The 20,260-nt window shown below is 41.2% G+C and overlaps 1 protein-coding gene and 1 long non-coding RNA gene across 3 annotated transcripts in view; one reads left to right on the top strand and one right to left on the bottom strand.

The window, feature by feature from the left end:
* Window positions 1–530: 530 nt before the first annotated feature.
* Ttn (titin) overlaps window positions 531–20,260 on the bottom strand; it is a 278,254-nt gene continuing 258,524 nt past the window's right edge. For both annotated transcript variants that reach the window (XM_017794905.1, XM_017794904.1), the window contains 20 exons: window positions 19,372–19,677; window positions 18,223–18,528; window positions 17,860–18,141; window positions 17,091–17,684; window positions 16,690–16,977; window positions 16,288–16,587; window positions 15,483–15,785; window positions 14,895–15,197; window positions 14,203–14,787; window positions 13,768–14,073; window positions 13,353–13,652; window positions 12,172–12,747; window positions 11,776–12,081; window positions 10,893–11,486; window positions 5,051–10,770; window positions 4,779–4,935; window positions 2,995–3,686; window positions 2,759–2,912; window positions 1,958–2,260; window positions 531–1,834 (listed from right to left, as the gene is read on the bottom strand). In XM_017794905.1, the coding sequence (XP_017650394.1) occupies window positions 1,536–1,834; window positions 1,958–2,260; window positions 2,759–2,912; window positions 2,995–3,686; window positions 4,779–4,935; window positions 5,051–10,770; window positions 10,893–11,486; window positions 11,776–12,081; window positions 12,172–12,747; window positions 13,353–13,652; window positions 13,768–14,073; window positions 14,203–14,787; window positions 14,895–15,197; window positions 15,483–15,785; window positions 16,288–16,587; window positions 16,690–16,977; window positions 17,091–17,684; window positions 17,860–18,141; window positions 18,223–18,528; window positions 19,372–19,677 (12,674 nt within the window). In that variant the 3' untranslated portion in view covers window positions 531–1,535. The remainder of the gene's footprint in view (window positions 1,835–1,957; window positions 2,261–2,758; window positions 2,913–2,994; window positions 3,687–4,778; window positions 4,936–5,050; window positions 10,771–10,892; window positions 11,487–11,775; window positions 12,082–12,171; window positions 12,748–13,352; window positions 13,653–13,767; window positions 14,074–14,202; window positions 14,788–14,894; window positions 15,198–15,482; window positions 15,786–16,287; window positions 16,588–16,689; window positions 16,978–17,090; window positions 17,685–17,859; window positions 18,142–18,222; window positions 18,529–19,371; window positions 19,678–20,260) is intronic.
* Window positions 14,357–15,502, top strand: LOC115067978. Its single transcript, XR_003847341.1, has 3 exons — window positions 14,357–14,460; window positions 14,558–14,711; window positions 15,395–15,502. It is a non-coding gene; the product is annotated as an uncharacterized LOC115067978 (long non-coding RNA).

Consider the following 20,260-nt stretch of genomic DNA (forward strand, 5'->3'; position numbering starts at 1 on the left):
CATTTTCTTTAGTTTTGGCCTCTTACACTTATATTAAGGGGGTCAATTTAGGTAAGTGATCATTTTTCGTATGTTTACAATTACTCTTAGCTAATTGAAGTAGACAAGTATAGGTTTTTAAGGCACAAGATATTTTTGTACCAAGTACTTAATCAGTTGTTTTTAAAACCATGGTAAAACTTGACACTATTTAAATTCTTTAGTCCTGATACCCTTTATTTATTTACGGTTTATAGCTACAGTAAGTCTGTTTGGCTGATTTAGTTGAATTGGTTCCCATAAGACTTTTTCTTGATAAGTTTAGAAGACAAACTTTTGTGGATAAATTTGTAGATGAGAACTATATCTACGCTTTTAAAACAAAGTTGCTGAATTTATCCAACACAACAACTTAAATATTTGCTTTAAATAAGTTCTTAACATTGGTCATTTGGAACTTGTGTTGCTTTATCCTATCTGTGGTAATTTATGTGCTCTCTGGAAGCTATAATTCCAACTCCAGAATCCCAAAGAAAACAACCAAGCACACATTTTGAGGTGCAGATAGCTTGCTTTATTTTGTTGTTATTATCTCAAGGAGGTCCAACAATTATAACTACCAGTTGAGTTTATACTTGCATGAAAACTATAGCAAATTGATATTTCGTGGGCAGTTGGTAATCATTTTAACGACAGCTTCATTTGTTGTTACACTTTATTATTATTTTTGCTGTGGCTCATTGCTTAGTTGCCCAGTTTTTTAGTTGTAATTTACTTTTAGAACTACCACACAAAGGCATTGGCTGCACCTGGGACCCCCAGGAGTTGGCACTGCTCTGGCATAGGAATACTTGAATAGCTTGGTTAAATGAGGGGATGGCCAGGAGATGGTACTTTTCCAAGTTATCCAGGCACTCTGTATGTCAGAAACAGTGTGAAATGAGCGAACAAAGTGTTGGCCGTTACACTTTGCCCTGGTAATATTTGTCATGATAATTTTAAGTGTGACATCATCAGAAAAAATGTAAGACGTTAAAGTGTTGCTTACAGGAGGGTAAATGCAAACATCACCAATGCCTTACATTTCTGATTCCATAGGTATTGGTGCACATGTCAGGGACCTGTGCAGCAGCATCCTCTTTCAGGTGGATAGGACACATCTTCAGTGGGGAATTTCTCAACCCACTGAGGCATTCTTAGACATCAACAGTATGTTGAGGCACAAAGATTGATTAAGTGTTGAGCAGGGTATTCGTTCCATAAGAAACTTTCTCCTGCCAATGGTTAGTTTCAAAAGTTACAGTGTAAAATGTCATAAAATAAATGGTACAAAACTTTATAACCGTTAATCCGGCTATATACAGTATGTACATGTCATTAGCAAATAGTCTCAGGTCAACAATTATGAAGGATTGAAATGCATATTTTGAACTTCGACTCACTTAGATGGATACAAAACTACTTTAAAAAATATTTACAGATCAGAAAGATTAGTCCATGTGAATTATTTTTGAAAAGTCAAGAATAAGTGTAGACTATAAGAGCCCCCGGCCCTCTTACATAGAACGAATATTAATAGTCACAGAGGCAGAGTCAGAACCAAATTCATTCCCTAAGCTCAGGGTATAAAGTCCGCCATCTTGTTTCTGCACGTCCATGATGATCAGGGTTGTCAGGTCATCTGTGTTTTCAATGTGGAATCGTCCTTGTTGCTCTTGGTTTTGGATTTTCCTTCCACCACGGGACCATGTTATTTCTGGGGTAGGCTCCCCGGTAAAAGCACAGGCTACAGTTAGAACTTTGCCTTCATCAATGCTGATATCAGAGGGAAGAGCTTCAATTTTAGGTGGAATTCCTTTATGGAACAACAACAAAAAAGTGTGAGGATCACTGAAAACACATCTTTTCCCTCTCTACTGAATTATGTATACTAAGACTATTTGGCTTGTCTACCTCTACCAGTAATTTTATTGCTCACCTCTTCCGCCTGCTTTAAGCATTCTACTCGTTGAGCTTTCCAGTTGTGTCATACTAGATTTTCCCATAAAACTGCTGGAACTCATTTCTACAAAGGACTCTTGCATGGAGGACATGCTTTGGGCAGACATGCTTGCAAATTTCATTTCAGTCATGCTGCTAGCACTGCTGCTGCTGAAACTGCTGAAGGAGGCCTCCTGCTTAGAGGCCGACATTTGGACTGACTGAGCCGAGAAGCTTCCTTGCAAGCTCATGTCACCACTTGTCCTCAATACTACCTCTTTGGATGGTTCTTCAACCAGAGCTGTGGAGCATAGCAGATACACAGTGAACATCAATGACATCTGGTTATTTGGTGACATCTGACGCCAGCTTTACAGAAATGAAAACTTACACACACAGGAACATAATCCAAACAATTTGCTGTTGAAGCATAAGCGATATATAGATACATACATTTGTCAAGAGCTAGCTTAGTGGCTCTGAGAAACGATCCTTACATTTCTAACGTTACATGCAGGTGGTAAGAATCACTAGGAAAAAAGTGAGTTGTCATATAGAAAAACAACATATTGCATATTCTGAGAGTATTGCAGGGCCCTTGGTAGCTTTACTTGGAAACTCAACTCACCAACTTTTCTATTTAGCTGTAAAGAAACTGTCTATAGTGGTGAATTCACACAAGGTGACTGTCCCTCTTACACATGGACTTTAATGAAGCTGTCAGAGAGTCTTCTGTGCTCGAACACAGACAACCCTTACCTACCCCGAGGTCTTCCGGAAAATGCAAAGGTGTACTTACGAAGGACTGTTAAAGATGCTGTAGCTGAACACTGGCCACGGAAGTTTTTGGCCTTGACTGTGTACTTTCCACTGTCACTTACTGATGCATTTCGGATTTCAAGAGTGTACACATTTCTGGAGCGACTCACATTGACATTTGAAGAAACGGAAATCTGAAAAGGAAGGAGAAAAGTCTTTAGCATGAGACATGGTATTTGAAATTTTCTTCAATAATACATCTATAATTGAACTTACTGGCAGGTTGTTTTTAAACCACTCAATTTCAGGGGATGGCTCCCCACTGATTTCACAAGAAAAGAGAACGTTTTGTCCTTCATTAATATTTTGAGATCTGGGTTGTGTGATGAAGGCTGGAGCATCTGAGAGTTCTTTGCTCAGGGTCAGGTCATACTGACACTTGACGATTCCTTGACTGGTTTTGCCTATGCAGGTGAGGACTCCTTCATCTCTGTGACTGGCTTGCTTGATGGTGAGGGTTTGGTCACTGCCAGATACTCCATATCTGTACTCCTCGGAGTTTGTAAGCTCAGTGCCATTCAGTACCCATTTCACCTCAGTGGCACCAGCAATGTTGGCTTTCAAAGTCACTCTTTGACCGTCGGTTATGCTCATCTGAGTAGAGGATGCTTTAATCTCAGCCTGAGTTTTGACTTCTTCTGATGCCTGTGAAGTTTTCGTGATTTCTTCATGGACAACGGATTTTTCCAAGGAGGCTGCTGCTGATTTCTTGACCTCTTCAGAAATTAGAACCTTTGCTGTTTCCTCTTTAATGGCTAATTTTTCATGAGATTTTACCTCTGACATCTTGATTTCTTCAGTAGTTAGGGCTTTTTGGGAAATTTCCTCTTGGACAATTGCTTCCTTTTGAGATGTAACTTCAGAGGCCTTTTGGGTAGATACTTTCTGTGCCTCAGTGACTTTTACATCTAAAAAAAGAAACTTCTGTAAGCAGACTTAATTGGAAAGTGACCCCCTCTGCTTGTGTAGATTCGGCATGTGCACGATACAGAATCAGAGAAAAGCGCCACCTTCTGTGTGCTGTACAGAGAGTACCAATTTTGTCTCGGTTCCAGGCCTGGAAAGTTGTTACTAATGATTTTGGAGATTGGTGTAATGATTCCTTAAACTAGGCTAAATCAAAAGTGATTTTCATGACTTGAGGGAAAAAATATCTTGAAAATGGTAATCAGAGGATTTAGATATATGAATTTTTAGAGATTTTTGAGTAACTGAGAAATTATTTTTTAAAAGATTGAGATGAAAGCAAACTAATTTTAATTGGGAAATGAGTATAGCTTATTCACTAGCTCTGTGTTCCCTTAGAAAATGACAAGAGTAGAGGTTTGGGGAGGAATTACCATTTTCTATATTTACTCAATTTTATTATTTATTATTTCAGACAGGGACTCAGGTAGCCCAGGGTGACTCTGAACTCATATAATTGAGACTGACCTTGAATTTCTTATCCTCCTGCCTTAGCTTTCCTAAGTGCTAGAATTACAGGCCTGAGCCACTGAATCCACCCTGACTTTATTCTTAAGTATTTCTGAGAGTAGAATATAAAATTATGTGAAATCTTAATATAATACCACATGTAATCATGCATACCTTTTGTACTAATACAGAAGTATATATTAATTTTTTAATAGCTGTTTTTAGATGTATGAATATTTTGCTTACATGTATGTAAGTGTAAGTGTACCACATGCACGCAGTGCCTGCAATGGCCAGAAGAGGGTGTCAGAGCCCCTGGAAATGGAGTTATAGATGGTTTTGAGCCACCATATGTGTTTTGGGAACCAAACCTGGGTCCTCTGCAAAAGCAGTGAGTGCTTTTAACTGCTGAGCCATCTCTTCAGCCACACCTATGTTAACTTTAAATGTGTGTTTCTAGGTTAGAAAAAGTTTAATTAAAAAAATTTCTTGTGTATGTTGTGACTGTGCGCATGGAGGATATTCAAAAATGTACCCTTGGTAGTTTCCTGGAAAATGTGGGTTAAAAACAAAACCCCACCTACCTTTTATTGTTAATATGCAGCTAGAGGACACAGATCCAGCTGAATTTGTTACTGTACAAGTATAAAGCCCACTGTCAGAAGTTGCAGTCTTAAGGATTTCTAAAAGGAATCCTCCTTTGTCTTCAGAGAGTTTATATTTACTTCCTTGTGCAATAGCCTGTGGAAAGCAAGGGATTTGAGTTTTAAAACATCATCTAATTTTGAACTGGGGATGAAAGGAGATATTAGATGTCTTAGAAAACAAAGTTAAGGTACATTTTGGATGTGGTTACCTTTCCATCCTTTGTCCAGACGACAGTTGGTTGGGGTTCTCCGGTAACTTTAACTGTGAACTTAACAACACTGTCTGAAGAAACTGTTGTGTCCTGTAGCCCAGTAACAATTACTGGCTTTGAGGAAATTGGTTCAGGAGCTTTTGGTTCTATTTTCTTGGTTTCTGTTACCTCAGAGGTTTTCTGAGCAGATTTCTTGGTTTCTGTTGACTCAGTGGTTTTCTGAGCAGATTTCTTGGTTTCTGTTGACTCAGTGGTTTTCTGAGCTGATTTCTTTGTTTCTGTCTGCTCAGCTGACTTCTCAGTTTCTACTGTCTTTGACACCTGCTCGTGGACACTCTTGAAGGCTTGTCCTATAAACTGGTAGCTAGTTTTGGAAATTCCTCCTTCACCAGAAACCTCACAAACATATTCTCCACAATCTGATTCAGTGAGGTTATGAATTTTGAGCTCGTAGGTACCATCTGCTGAATAATGAAACTGAAAGTGCCCATTTTCCTTCAGTTTCTTGCCATTTTTATACCAAGTGACCTCTTTTGCACATAACACACTACTTTCAACTGCACAGGTCAGCTTCGCAACGTCTTTAGAAGCTTCTGCCTTCAGGGACTGTGTTATCTTCGGTGGGGCAGAGGCTGGGAGCTGCTGGGGCTTCTCGGCTGGTGTTGGCTTTGTCTCTGTGGCTGACACAGGCTTTGGATGGGAAGTTGCTGGTTCTGGAGATTTCACTCGTTTTGGAGATTTCACTGCTTCTGGGGATTTTACCCGAGGCTCTGGGGACTTGACTCTGGGTGGTGATGTCACAGCCTTTTCAGTGGCCCTGGCCTTCTGAACAGTCAAGGTAAACTGTGCTTCTTGCTTCCCTTCACTGTTTTCTACCACCACACTGTAGTTGCCCTCATCGGAAGCCTGCACTGAAGAAATCTCAAAGGTTGATTTGTACTTTGTGGTGGTCACTTGGTGACGGGAAGATGGACTTATCACCTGTCCTCTACGCAGCCAGGTCACAGTTGGTACCGGCTCACCATCTGTATCACAAGAAAACTTTGCAGACTCCCCTTCGTAGACAGTTATGGACCGTGGCTTTGTTAGAATTCTTGCTTCCAGTGTTGTCTTGATCTTTCTGGTTGTGGATTTTTCTGCCAGTGACTTCTCTTCTGATGTAGAACTTTTCATTTCTGCAGAAGCATAGTGTTCATAGGATGAGAGACTTTCCCGTGTCTCTGTCATTTGTGATTTCACTTCCCTGACAGAAGAAGCAGCTTCCATCTCAGAAGTCTTCTTAAATGATGATACTGCATATGCTTCTGTTTTTGTCAGCTCAGGGAAAACTGACTTGGGAACCTCTTCATCTCGGCGCCGGGATGCATAGGTGGTGTAATCTCCTCCTGTTACATCCAGGGTTGCATAGTCAGAAGCCTCACCTTTGTAGTTGGTGCACACAGCACGGTAGGTCCCACTGTCCTCACTATGACAGTCCAGGATTTCCAAGGTCAGGACCCCACTTGTGTTGGTGTAATGAATCTTACTGCTTTCTTGTAGTTCCACACCATTGTGGTACCACTTAACCTCCGCAGTTGGCTTAGACTGAACGTTTAAGATGAAGCGTGTATTTTGGCCAGATGGTACCCTATGGGAGCGCATTCTCAATGTGATTCTCGGGGCATGGTCCAGTGTGAAAGGCTGTTGACTCAAAACTTCATACTTCCTTTCTGATGTCTTCTGAGTCTTTAAGGCAGCTTTCATGGACTCGTACCTGGAGAAGATATCAAATCTTGCAGACCTCTCAAATCTTGAAAGTGATCGCTCACTGGACACAGGGCTGGGAGAACGTGGGCGAGTTCTCTCAGGAGTAGGAGATCGTCTTTCCAAGTCATCCTCATAGTCCTCAGCGGGTTGAGGATGTGACCGGATCAACTCAGACACTGGCCTCATTAACTCAATATAAGTTGGAGACAGGGAGCGCCGGCGTCTCAGTAGTCTAGACACAGATGAGGAAGATTCTCTTTGAGCACGTCTTGAGATTTCATATTCCTCCTCAATTTCTGTTATTTCTGTCACTTGTCTCTGTCGCTTTGATTTCTTTTTAGACTTTTCTTCCTTGGAAATGTGGTCAAGCTCACTTTTGTATTCTGAGAGACGCTGGGTGGTGGTCACCGGCCGGAGAAGCTCCTCATCCTCCTTCTCAGCCATGATCCTCTGCCGTTGCTTTGGCTGTCTGTAAGAGGCCCGGGCGTGCTTTTCCCGCAGCTCTGCATAGCTTGTGCTAGTTTCCTCCTTCACAGGGACATGATAAGTCGAGTATCGGAAGTCTTTTCTGGTGTCCTCCACCTTGACATGAGCTTGTGGGGAAGAATAACGTAGGCTAGAAAGCTCAAAGCGGGGAGGGCTTCGGCTGGGGGGTGACGCTGAAAAGCCCAACTCCAGCTCTTCTTCGAGTCGCAGCCTCTCTTCCTCTGTTCTTTTCATGGCCAGGTAGTCATCGATGGGGAGGAGCAATTCTTCATCTGAGATGTCACCCAGGGAGCGTCTCCTACGTCTGTAGTAGTAAGCATCGTAATCAGGAGAAGGTGTATGGCGGCGGGCTGGTCTCACCATTTCAAGATCATCCTGGGATAGTTTGGGGATCCGCCATTTAGGTCGGTATTGATCTGTAATGCGGGGAAGAGGCATCACATAGAACTGTTCCCATCTTGAAAGGCGGATGCGCTTAGGTCTTTTCTGTACAACCCTGTCAAGTTTCCCAGGCATTTCATACTGATCCCTTATCTTCTTATACCACTTCATGTCAGACATAGGCACAAATTGCTTGATGCGCTGGTCTTCTTCTACTGTGGCCTGTTTGTACCTGCGGGGCTCTGGTATTTCATAAGGCATACGGAGTCTTCTCTCCTCTTTCTTTTCCTCCGTCTCAAGCCGGTATTCTCCTTTCACGGTCTTGGTACTCACTGCTGGCTTGTAAAGAATGGCAGCTTCTCTCAGAGCCTCTTGGGCTACTGGAGTCAGGGGCACAGTTTCAGTTCCAGAAAGAATTTCAGCCATCCTTAGTGTCTTGTCAATCTGTTTTTGTACATGCCGCTCACGTTCCTCCTTACTCTGGAATTCTTGTTTGACATATCGCAAACGCTCCACTTGTAAGTGAGCCTGGCAGCTGGTGGATCCAGCTGTGTTCGTGGCTGTGACTCTGTAGTAACCCGTGTCTTCAGGCAAAGTATCTGTGATGTGCAAGGCATAATAATCCAGGCCTTCATGGACAATTTCAATGTGGGGCCCGAGGGACAGTGGCTGACCATCTTTCTCCCATTTTAATGTTGGCACAGGGATGCCAGACACTCTGATCTCAAAGCAGACACTCTGGCCTTCATGGCATTCTGCATTTGCCAGTAGCCGCTTGAACATGGGTCTGAGGGTGGTGTCTGTTGGAGGTGGATGTAGGGTCACTGTCAGCTTTGCTTTACAGCTGTCTTCACCATATTTGTTCCTTGCTACCACCGTGTATTCGGCATCATCCTCTGTGGTTACACTGTTGATGGTTAACTGATAAAGACCCTTGTCAGACTCAAATGTGTACTTCTTGTCATCATCACCTGGCTTGATTTTCTGACCCGATTTATACCATGTTACGCGAGGCTCTGGGTGGACAGTGATAGTTACTCCAAACCGGACATTTTCACCCACATAAGCTGTCTTGTTATAGAGAGGCAGGGTGAATTCTGGTGGCCTTTCCAGGAGCCTCATTGCATCTGTTCTGCGTTTGACTTTCTTGGTTCTACGGCAGTAATAGTCATAAACTTCTCTCACACCTTTAACAAACAGCTCTGTGTAAGAACTGTCTTCCCCATAGTCATTGACTACTTTGCATCTGTAGGTACCGTCATCGAATTTGGTAATGTCTTTCACATACATGGTGGCCACGCCATCTTCATAGGTGATTTCATATTTCTCACTGTTCTCCAGCTGTCTCACACCAAAGTACCAGGTCACTTGACTAGACTGATCATAATTTTCAATTTTGCACACATATTTGACATATCCTCCTTCCTCGCCAACCGCGTGCATTATCTGCCCAGAAACTGGGCCAATTTCAATGGACGCGACTTTAACTTTAGCAACGCTCACTCCCCTTTGTGACCGAATTGCACCACCACAGGAGATCCGGGCTGCTGATACAACCATGTTGAGGTCTTTCTTGATCAGGGTGTGGTAGTAACGCCGGTGTTTCAATGTTCTGATGACTTTAGTACTGACTCTTTCTATTCTCTGCTTCAGCCATGGATGCTGGAGTGCTTCGGATGCTGTCATACGAGATTTCCTCTCTTTCACCAAAAGCCGGTCAACAAAATCCATAGCTTCAAGGCTAATATCTTTGAATGCTTCTTCGTCAAATGTGTATTCAGCATTCATGATGTTCTCAATCATCTGTTGGTTAGTTTCTGCCAAAAATGGGTTGGTCCCACTCAGCAGCACATATACCAATGTACCAAGTGACCACATATCTGTAGCTGTGCTGACAACGTCATGTTGGTGGACTTCAGGTGCATAGTATTCAGGGGCAGTGAACAGAAGCCTGAAGTTGTCCCCTGGCTTCAGCTGACGTGCTTGACCAAATTCTATTATTTTAATAGTGGAACTCTTTCTTGTCTGGTAAATGATATTTTCTGGTCTAATGTCAAAGTGTCCAATATTCTGACTGTGTAAGAACTCCAGTGCTTCACACACTTGGCGAACATAGCTTACAATTTCTCTTTCATTGAGCTCAAAAGCACTTGTATTAATGCGTTCAAATATATCGAGTCCTGATATAAACTCAAAGATCATAACTAATTCCTCCAGGCTTTCAAATGATTCATGGAGGTATAAGATATTTCTGTGCCTGGCAATGTTTAGAATGGAAATCTCCTTCTTGACCAAAACCTGATCCGTCCCTTTGACTTTAACAAATTTGGCCATAAATGTCTTCTTTGAGGATGTTTCAACGCAGCGGTGGACAATTCCAAACTCACCACGCCCAAGATCTTCAGCGATCATGTATTTCTCATAGAGTTCCTTGGTTTTCGAGTGTGATGCTTTAGTCATGGAGACTTCCCTGGTTTCGTCCACCTCCTCATCGTAATTCATAGCTCTGGACTTATCTTCTTTGGTAATGGTTGGTTCTGAGGGCTCTGAAGGCTTGCTTAGGCCAAACTTATTTTCAGCTATTACCCGGAACTGGTAACTTGTTTTTCCAAATAAGTTGATCACAGTGTAGCGTGTTTCTCTGGCCTGTCCCACGCGGAGCCATCTTTCTGCAGTAGTTGCACATTTTTCAACGATGTAATTGGTGATTTTGCTGCCACCATCAGAAGCTGGCTCTGTCCAAGTTAAGTTGACAGAATCTCGTGAGACATCACTAACTTTGACTCCTCTGGGTGGGTCAGGAACATCAGCCACATCCAGTTCTACTGTCTTCTGATCGATTCCAAATCTGTTTTTAGCACAGACAACATAGAAACCACCATCTTTTCTCTCTACTCCATTGGGGAAGACAAGTGACGTGAAAGATCTTGTGACAATTACTTGGTAGTGGCCGTTATTGTCAATTAGATCTTGTCCTTTCTGCCAAGTGATCACAGGATCTGGTTTGCCACTGAAAGGGATCTTAATGCTGATCACTTCCCCTCGGAGGGCATGAACTGCTCCCATGCCTTCAAGAGTTTTAGGCAAGTGTATCTTAGCTGGAACTGTATCAGAGTAAAAGAACAAAGAATATGATTTAGCAAGACTCAGTAATATCTATGCCCCCCACCACAAATTATTGATGAGTCATCTAACACTAAACTGATGATTTCTGATTTGTTTTTACCTTCGACTTCCAAGGAGGCGGTACCAGACACAGATCCCCCTTGGTTGGTAGCTCTGACTTGGTAAACAGTGGCATCGTCATCTGTGACACTTGCAATGATAAGCTGGTGGTAGCCACCCTTAAATTCTTGAATTCTGTACTTTAGTCCATCTGCGATGATTTCTTTGCCTTGTCTGTACCATTTCACGATAGGTTTTGGATGACCAGTCACTTTGCAGACCAACGTGGCGTTGCTCTGATACCTCACATTCAGATTTCTCAGTTCCTCCTTGAAGTGTGGAGCTTGAATTGGGACATCAGATTTGGGAGTGACAGGTTCTGATACTTCACTCCATTCACTTTCCCCACCTAGGTTTTCACATTTCACACGGAACTCATATTCAAGACCTTCAATAAGGTTTTGCACTGAAAAGACGGTTTCTCGAATTTCTTCTGTTGTCACAGTAATCCATTTATTTTGTTTCTTTTCACGCTTTTCAAGGTAGTAATTTCTGATCTTTGCACCTCCATCACTGGCAGGTGGCTTCCAAGCCACAACACAAGAATCTTTTGTGATCGCAGTGATAGCTGGTTTACCAGGAGCACTTGGTTTTTCTATTTAAAGAAAATGAAAAGATTTGAGTCATGATGGAAACAGCTTCTAAAAAAGCTTACTTTAAATAAAAACTGAATGATCCCAAAGTTCTATGAAAAGTAGCTATAAAGAAGAGGATGCCCCTTTTGAAGATAGGCAAACATTAAAATGAGAGACTAAGCATTGCACTTGATCTGAATCTGCTGTTTCCTTTCAAAATTTATTACTGGTTAAAAGAATTTAATGTAAAGATAGAATTTTACCATATGAGATAAGAGCTAGAAGAGACAGGAATCAGGTTGTTCTTACCAAATGGACTTTTAATGATCACAACAGAGGAAACCTCTAGTGGCTCACTGATGCCAAAGGTGTTCTGAGCTGACACCCGGAAATAATAGCCGGCATTTTCTGTGAGGTTCACAATTCTGCAGGTTGTCACTGAGATGGCTGAAGACACCAATTGCCATTCAGCACCTTCCTTGGCCTCACATTTCTCTACCACGTAGTTGGTGATCCAGGAGCCACCATCATCAGCAGGTGGTTTCCAGCTGATCACCACAGAGTTCTTCAATAAGGCTTCAATCACAATTGGTCCTGTAGGTTTGTCTGGTTTATCTGTTGAGAGAAATTACAATTGTAGTGGTTTTCACAGTGTGTTTCCTGAGATCTTTAAAAGAAAAATCACTGAGAGCAAAAGTGAAATACCTTGTATTTCCACATCAAGGATGGCATCAACTGTTCCAAAGGCATTGCTGAGCTGAACCTTGTATTTTCCAGCATGAGTCTTACGTTGGACATTCTTCATGACAAGATGAGTATAGTGCTCAGTGTTTTCAATAGTGATGTTTTCTGAGTTTTGCAAAAGTTTCTGGTCGTGGAACCAAGTCATGGCAGGTACCGGACGACCAATATACATAACATGAAGTCGAAGTGTAGAGCCCACAGCACCATAATATTTCTCTTTCAGTGGGTAACCAGGATGGAACTGTGGTGCTGCTTGCAAAAGAAGCTTGCTACTGGTTTCTACTTCTCCAACTTCATTGGTAGCTACACATGTGTAAACACCTTCATCTTCTTGTTCATCTGTCATTACTGTTAGCATATGTGTACGTCCATCTGAAGACATTTTGTACTTCCGGCTTTGTATAAGCTCTTTACCAAATCGGTACCATTTAATGTCAGGAAGCGGCCTTCCAACAATCTGGCATGAGAGTTGAGCGGCTTCACCTAATTTGGTGGTCACATCAGCCATTTCTTTGCGTAGTCCTGGGGCTTCTCCAGCTGAAGGTGATGAAAGATAATGAAAAATGCAAGTGTATTATGACTACTAAATTTATCATCTCTCAGTGTATATTAGGAATGGACTTATCCTACTGAATAACACTTTATTAGATACTACTATGATTTATATCTAAGACTCCCTGAACTTGTTTTCCTAGGGTCATGTGGAAAATGGTGATTAATTGGGCACATTGTCATATTATGTAGAATGACTTTTCTCTTTACAGTTGGGAGGGCAGTAACAATGTAATATGAGATTTGGAGGAAATATGCATTCTCTCTATAAACAGATAGTATTCTTGTCTTTACATAGGGACACTGAAATACTTGTTAACTTTCCAACTCTTGTTAGAAGAGAACCAAAACCTATTGCAGAGGGGGCAATTGTTCCAAGAATATGCTTAGTTCATTGCATCCAACATCTCCTGCTGGCTACAATTTCTGATAGAACTTAACAGTTATTTTATGTGTACACATGTGAAAGTGATTGGTTTCTCTCCATTCTCTAATAAAGCTTTCCAGAATTCTACTTAGTGTGCAAGAAGAATTAGTTTTAACAAGCTGTTTAGTTTGTAATTTATAACAGAGAACCACAGGCTACTTACATGTGAGCTTAGTCTTCACAGACATAGCTGTTCTTCGAGGTCTGCTAAGCCCAGTCTCATTCTCAGCAAAAACTCTGAATTCATACTCAGTAGCTTCTAGCAAACCTCCGATGGTGAATTGCCTGTCCTTGATCCGCTCTTTATTGCTCTTCTTCCAAGCACTGTCTCCCGACTGTCTGTATTCAACCCAGTAGCCAAGGATTTCTTTGCCACCATCACATTCAGGTTTCTCCCACTGAAGGGTGACACTGTCTTTAGATATTGAAAGAATCTCAAGTTCTCCTGGTTGGCTTGGCTTATCTGAAATAGTTTAAGATCATTGAGAAAAGAATCAGATAGATACTGGCAGAATAAGAGAAAAAGACAAAAGATGGCTTGCTTTGATTTTTATCCCCTTTGGAAACTCTTCCCTTACCAAATGGATCTTTGCAAACAACTGGTTCAGAAGCAGGGCTGGTCTCACTGAGGCCAACGTCATTCTGTGCAATGATACGGAACTGATATTCAGCATCAGGAACAAGCCCAGTGACCGTATACATTGTGGTGGTTATCTGAGTCTTATTGTGTCGGACCCACTTGTCAGTTGATGTCTCCTTGCGTTCAATGTAATAGCCTGTGACTCGAGAGCCGCCATCATCTTTGGGTCGAGACCAGGACAAGCTAACAGAACTCTTGGTCACATCGAGTACTTCTGGAGGATTGCTTGGAGGTTCTGGTGGATCTATAAATACAAGTGGAAAATATACATGTATCAGAGTGCAATCTCAAATCTGGTAAGCTGGTAGTTTTCATTTAAAAATATAAGCATATGAAGCAATTTTTATCATTTTGTGGTTGAGAAAGCACTTACTCAGTGGTGTTTTTGGTATTACAGGCTCCTCAGATTTCAAGGGCTTGCTTATGCCAAACTGGTTTTCTGCTGAGACTCGGAAATGATATTCCACATTTTCTTTGAGGCCTTTTACCACCAGCGATGTACCTCGGACTCTGGAATCGATGGTGTACCAAGCAGCTTTAGGAACTTCTCTTCTCTCAAGGATATAGCCCAAGATATCAGCACCACCATCATCGGCAGGAGGCCTCCAACTGACTCTTACAGAACGGGCTTGTATGTCATCATACTCAAGTGGTCCTTCTGGAGTATTGGGACTTCCTATCACTTTGACCTTGATGTAAACAGTCTTCTTGCCACATTTGTTTTCCAGAACCAAGTCATAAGTTCCAGAATCATCTCTGTCTGCTTCTTTGATCACAAGCTCAGTGTGGGTTTCAGATGTTGCAATCATGGCACGTTTACTAATATCCTGGCCGTCCTTGGTCCATTTACATACTGGGAATGGTTTTCCTTTGATTGGTATGGTAAGTCTGATGACTCCACCTTGTCGTACAAAGACACCTTCCTGGTATCTTTCATCAAGTTCATAGTCAGGATATTCTGAGGAAAAAGGTACGGTTGCAATTTAGTTTTTTTTTGATATTTGGGGAAATACCAAAAGAGTCAAAAGGCAATTACAATAGAAACTAAAGGATTGTGTTTCTTACCAAGCATTTCTGTCACTTTGACTGTTCCTGGTACCTCAGCAGGCTCCCCAGGTCCACCAGCATTACAAGCTAAGACACGGAATCTGTATTCAGCACCCTGAGGTAGATGTGTGAGAGTATATTCCCGAATCTTGGTTGGAGTGGTATTACATTTGGTCCATTCATGTTGATCTACCTTTTGCATTTCAATCAAATAGCCTGTGACTTTAGATCCTCCTTCATCTTCTGGAACACTCCAGGCCAGGGAGACTGATGTCCTTGTAGTATCTGTAACTCTTGGATTTTGTGGTTTTCCTGGTGGAGCTGGGAAGAAAAAAGGCAAAAGGTTTACAGTTTATAGTTGCTGCAAAGTTATAAATAAATTGTGCCATCTTACAAATTCAGTGCGTTATTGAAATATTGACTGATGGTATTAAACTTATCTTTTTTGCTTTCCACATTTTTGTATACTATATTTTATAGTTTGATTGTGATAATGATTTCAAAACATTATCTTTTAGAACTCACAGAATTATATACTTCAGAAGGATGAGATTTTCCACTTAAAACTATATCTCAATAAACTTGGCTTATACTAAATATATTTACCAATTGGATCCATGGCCACGATGGGTTTGGAAGGACGACCTGGCTTTCCAGTGCCTCTTGCATTAATGGCTGTGACACGGTGTTCATATTCTAAGCCTTCAATAAGGCCGGTGGAGCGGTACCGTGTCATTGTCACTGGTACTTTATTTACACGGACCCATCGATCTGCTCTTACTTCTTTGCGTTCCACAATATATCCAGTCACTTGGGAGCCACCATCATCTTCAGGTGGATACCAAGTAAGTGTCATACCATCACGGGAGACATCAAATATCTGTAGTGTTTCTGGAGGTCCAGGAATACCTGTAACAAGACAGGGATGAATACAACATGGTGACACGAATAAAGACTCATGTCTGTGTGTATCCTAGTTTTCAGGTGCTATTTTAAATGGAGTGAAAACACTTGTGGGTGTGTTCTCAGTGCTTTTTCTATTTACTCTGTATCTTATTTTCTTCAATTTTATAAACATGTATTAAGGACATACTTTGTACTTTCTTTTATTCTGTCACTGTCCCTCTCGCATCTTCCTTCTCTTCTTTTTTCCTTCTTTCCTTCCATCCTCCTATGCTTTTTACCCAAGTCCCTTTTTCTTTCTTTGACCCAAGTGGAAAAATTAAAACAAACAAACAAACAACAACAACAAAAAACAACACAACTGTTGAAAACTTCAAGGAAGACTGTGTTTAGAAACCTTAGAAGAACTCTGACGTTTTTTACAGGCTATTTTTCTTTACATCAGGGTATACTGAAACAAATTCAGAATCAGATGTAGGGGCAATGGAAGAAGGGTCCACAGACTTACTGATGCTGCTACGGCATTCTATGACCTCAGACTGCAAGTAAGAGCCAATCCCGAAGCGGTTTGTCGCAGCCACACGGAACACATATTCATTTCCTTCAGTGAGTCTGGTAAATTTAAATGTTGGTCTAGTCACTGATTCAGAAACTGGCAGCCATCCTGGGCGATGCGCATCACGTTGTTCTACCACATAACCACTCAGTGGAGCACCACCGTCCAATTCAGGTGGTTCCCAGGAAATGGTAACTGATGTAGCATCGATTTCATCAATCTTTATAGGTCCAGTTGGTGGCCCAGGCTTGTCTGTGAAAGATAAAGAAATTCAGGAAATGAATTTTTATTTCAAATAAAAACTGAGGGATTAAATTCCAATGATTTAATTGTATCGTTGTTACACATTCTTACCAAGAATGATAACTTTAATGGTCTCTGAAGTCGTTCCGGTAACATTCTTCAATTCAAGTGTATATTCTCCAGTATCTCTTATAGTGGTTTCACGGATGGTTAACTTAGTTACTTTAGTGTGAGTTTCAACAGTCACACGCTCTGATTCTCTCAGTTTAGAACCAGCAAAGAACCAGGAAGCAGTAGGAGGTGGACGGCCAGCGATAGGTATCACCAGCTCTATTGGTCTGCCGGCTGGGACATGGATGGTCTTTTGAGGCATTGTAGAAAGATCAATTGTGGGCAACACTATGAGAAAGAAATTAGATGTTTATTTTTAAATAGGATTTCTAATGAAGAAGTGCCATGCATTTTTAAAATTTTCATTTTACTTCATTGTTACCTGAATATTCAGTACCTACCTCTGAGGTCTTGTACAGTCACAGCTGTGACGATCTCTCTTGGTTCTGACACACCTTTCTCATTTTGTGCCCTTACTCTAAACAAGTACTGTTCACCTTCATTTAAGGAAATAACAGTGTGCTCTAAGACGGTGGGTTTCAAAGTGACAACTTTCATCCATCTCTCTGTCCCAGCTTTGCAGGCCTCAAGAATATATCCAGTGAGTCGGCTACCACCATCATAGAGTGGTTTTTCCCAGGCAAGTGTGACAGTGGATTTGGTGACATCAACCACTTCTAGTTTTGTAGGCACCAAAGGCACTTCTGAGACCAGAACTGCATCCGATGTTTCACGGGGCTCTCCAATGCCGTAGATGTTTTCTGGCAGGACTCTGAAGTAGTACATGGTTCCTTCTACAAGGCCAGATATTCGGTAAAGGGTCTTGCTGCATTTGGTGGTTACTGTTTTGAATGCTCGCATGGCGGCTTCACGCTTCTCGATAATGTAGTTGTTTACTGGCGCTCCGCCATCAATTGTAGGAATTTCCCAAGTGATAGTCACAGAATCTCTCGATACTTCCTTAATACTCACTGAAGGACAAGGACCAGGAGTATCTAAAAAACAGAAGGAAAGAAAGTTCATACTCCTCTTGCCTGATTGATAGATTTTTTTTTCCCAGAAAACATAATCAGTATAGGTCTCCCTTAGTGAGGTGATCAATTTAGGTCAAAACGTACCCATGGGTATGTATCTACTCACAGCTTAGTCAGTTTTAAGAAAACCACTTACCATATACTTTAACAAGGACCGTTGCTGACTTCTTGCCAGATTGATTTTCAGCTTCAATTGTGTATTTTCCAGCATCATACCGATTAACTTTGTCCACAATGAGCAAAGAGTAGCTCTCAGTGTTATCGATAATTGCCCGGTTTGTAAGGTCAATGCCCTTCTTGCTCCAGGTGATGACAGGAGATGGTCTTCCAGACACAGACACCATCAGGCGCAGGGAAGCCCCAGCCCTGACAGTCACGGTCTTCTTTAGATCGTCAGCAAGCTCAAGATCTGGTATTTCTGGGAAGTAAATATCAAAGTTTAATTCATGAACAGATGGTATGAGAAAACAATTCATCTAAAAGTTTTCATCTTAAATACCTAGTCGTTCGACAGGCTCAATTTCAGCAGTGGTTTCGCTGTATTCACTTATGCCCTTCACGTTGACAGCCGCAACTCTGAAGGAGTATTTCTGGCCCGTTTTAAGGTCTGGCACAGTAAATTCAGTATTTCTTATTGTGGCATTACTATGCACTTGGTACCATTGATCAGCGTCTTTCTCTTGCATTTCAAGGACATATCCTATGATGTCAGTGCCACCATCATACATGGGCTTGGTCCATGCCAAGCTAATACTGCGCTTGGTGGTATCCACAACTCTTGGAGCAGAAGGTGGTCCAGGGGTATCTGTGTAATTAAAAGTGAGAAATAGATATTGTACAAATAAACTTTGAGAACTGTAGTTTTCATATTCACAGAGGCATTCAAGACCCAAGAAGACCCATCTTTGTAACTAGGTTTTGTTTGACACACTAGGTCAGCACTTACACTGTATTATCACTATTATTATTTTAAGACCTAGACTGTCTTAGGGATGCAGGCATTTCTTTCTTTTACTTTGGCTAGCCATGGCACATTCTCCTTTACTGAGTTCCTTGCTTAGCCCATTCTCAGGGACTTTTCTTTAGATGCTCATCTTTCTCTGAGTTACTATTACATGTCATCTCTATTGTAATAAATGCAGGAACCAGGTCATCATCATCTTTCCCTCTTTAGCGCCAGTGACTTATTCCTTTCAACTCTTTAACTTTATAAAAGGATTTGTCTGCTCATTTTGAAGGTCATATAATAATTATTTTGTTAGTAACGTTAAAATATTAGGAACTTTATGCCTTGGCTCGCCTCTCTAAAGGGATTTGGCTATTTTTCTTTTCAATGGTTATTATCAGTGCAACTTATTTTTATATTCTAGGAATATTTACAAATATAGCCTTCATATTGGCAGTAGAATGATTTATTTCTGGTTTTTCATAAATCAGAAAAATACTGAGCACTTTTCAGCATTACTAACTTTTACCATAGTAGTAGTTAGAATGCTCTTTGAGTTAGGCTATATTTAGGAGAACATTCATAAGTATAGGCTTTATTAGACATAAGATTTTTATAAATTCTACGAGTTCTTAGAAATATGTTGGAAAATTTTCATGGTTTTTATTGGCATTGAGATAATGTCTGATTCTCAGAACTCACATGATGGCTCTCTGCATGAGATGAAGTTGGAAGCTTCACTGGGTTCACTGTTACCAGCAGCATTCACTGCGGTCACCCGGAACTGGTAATCACAGCCCTCCATCAGGCTGGTCACCTTCAGCCTGGTATCATAGACCACGTAGTCTTTGTTGACACGTGTCCAGCGCAAGCTCTTCTTCTCACGCTTGTCTACTAGGTAGTTGCTGATTTCATTGCCACCGTCAGATTCAGGTTTTGTCCACTGAATGATGATGTGCTCTTTGCCAGCCCCAACTTCTTCAGGTATGCCAGGTTGTGATGGAATCGCTGTTTGTATTTAAAGCATATAAGAATGATCAGAATTGCACAAAATCACTGTTAGCATGACTGCTCTTTTTACTTGATCCCTGACATTTCAGTCATCAAATTGTTTATTTTTACTTAATTAATTTATTGATTGATTTTTTTGTGTATTTCATACAGAACATCCCAAACAATCTTATTCATCTTTATACCCGCATCCCAAACGGCACCCTCCATAGCCCCCCACCCCGAGCCCATATACTCTGTCATCCCTGTTACTGTACATTGTGCATTGTGTGGTCATTTTTTATACAATAATATTACTTAAAATATAGAGAATAGGCAGGTAAATAGAAGCAGGATTTCTAAACTTAACTGAAGTTATTAAAATATAAACTAAAAGACTATGTAAGTTACTGTGTATAGTATAAACCTTAAACTAACCACTAAAAGTATACTAAGAAACATTTCAAATCACTATAGAGGAATCAAAAGTGGGTTCTGAGCAACATAATATAATCCACATGAAAGTTAAAAAATGCTGGGTGTGGTGGCACACACCTTTAATTCCAGAACTCAGGAGACAAAGGCAGGGGGATCTCTGTGC

Source organism: Nannospalax galili, unplaced genomic scaffold (genome assembly GCF_000622305.1).
Source record: "Nannospalax galili isolate Female #2095 unplaced genomic scaffold, S.galili_v1.0 scaffold346, whole genome shotgun sequence".
Lineage (NCBI taxonomy): Eukaryota > Metazoa > Chordata > Mammalia > Rodentia > Spalacidae > Nannospalax > Nannospalax galili.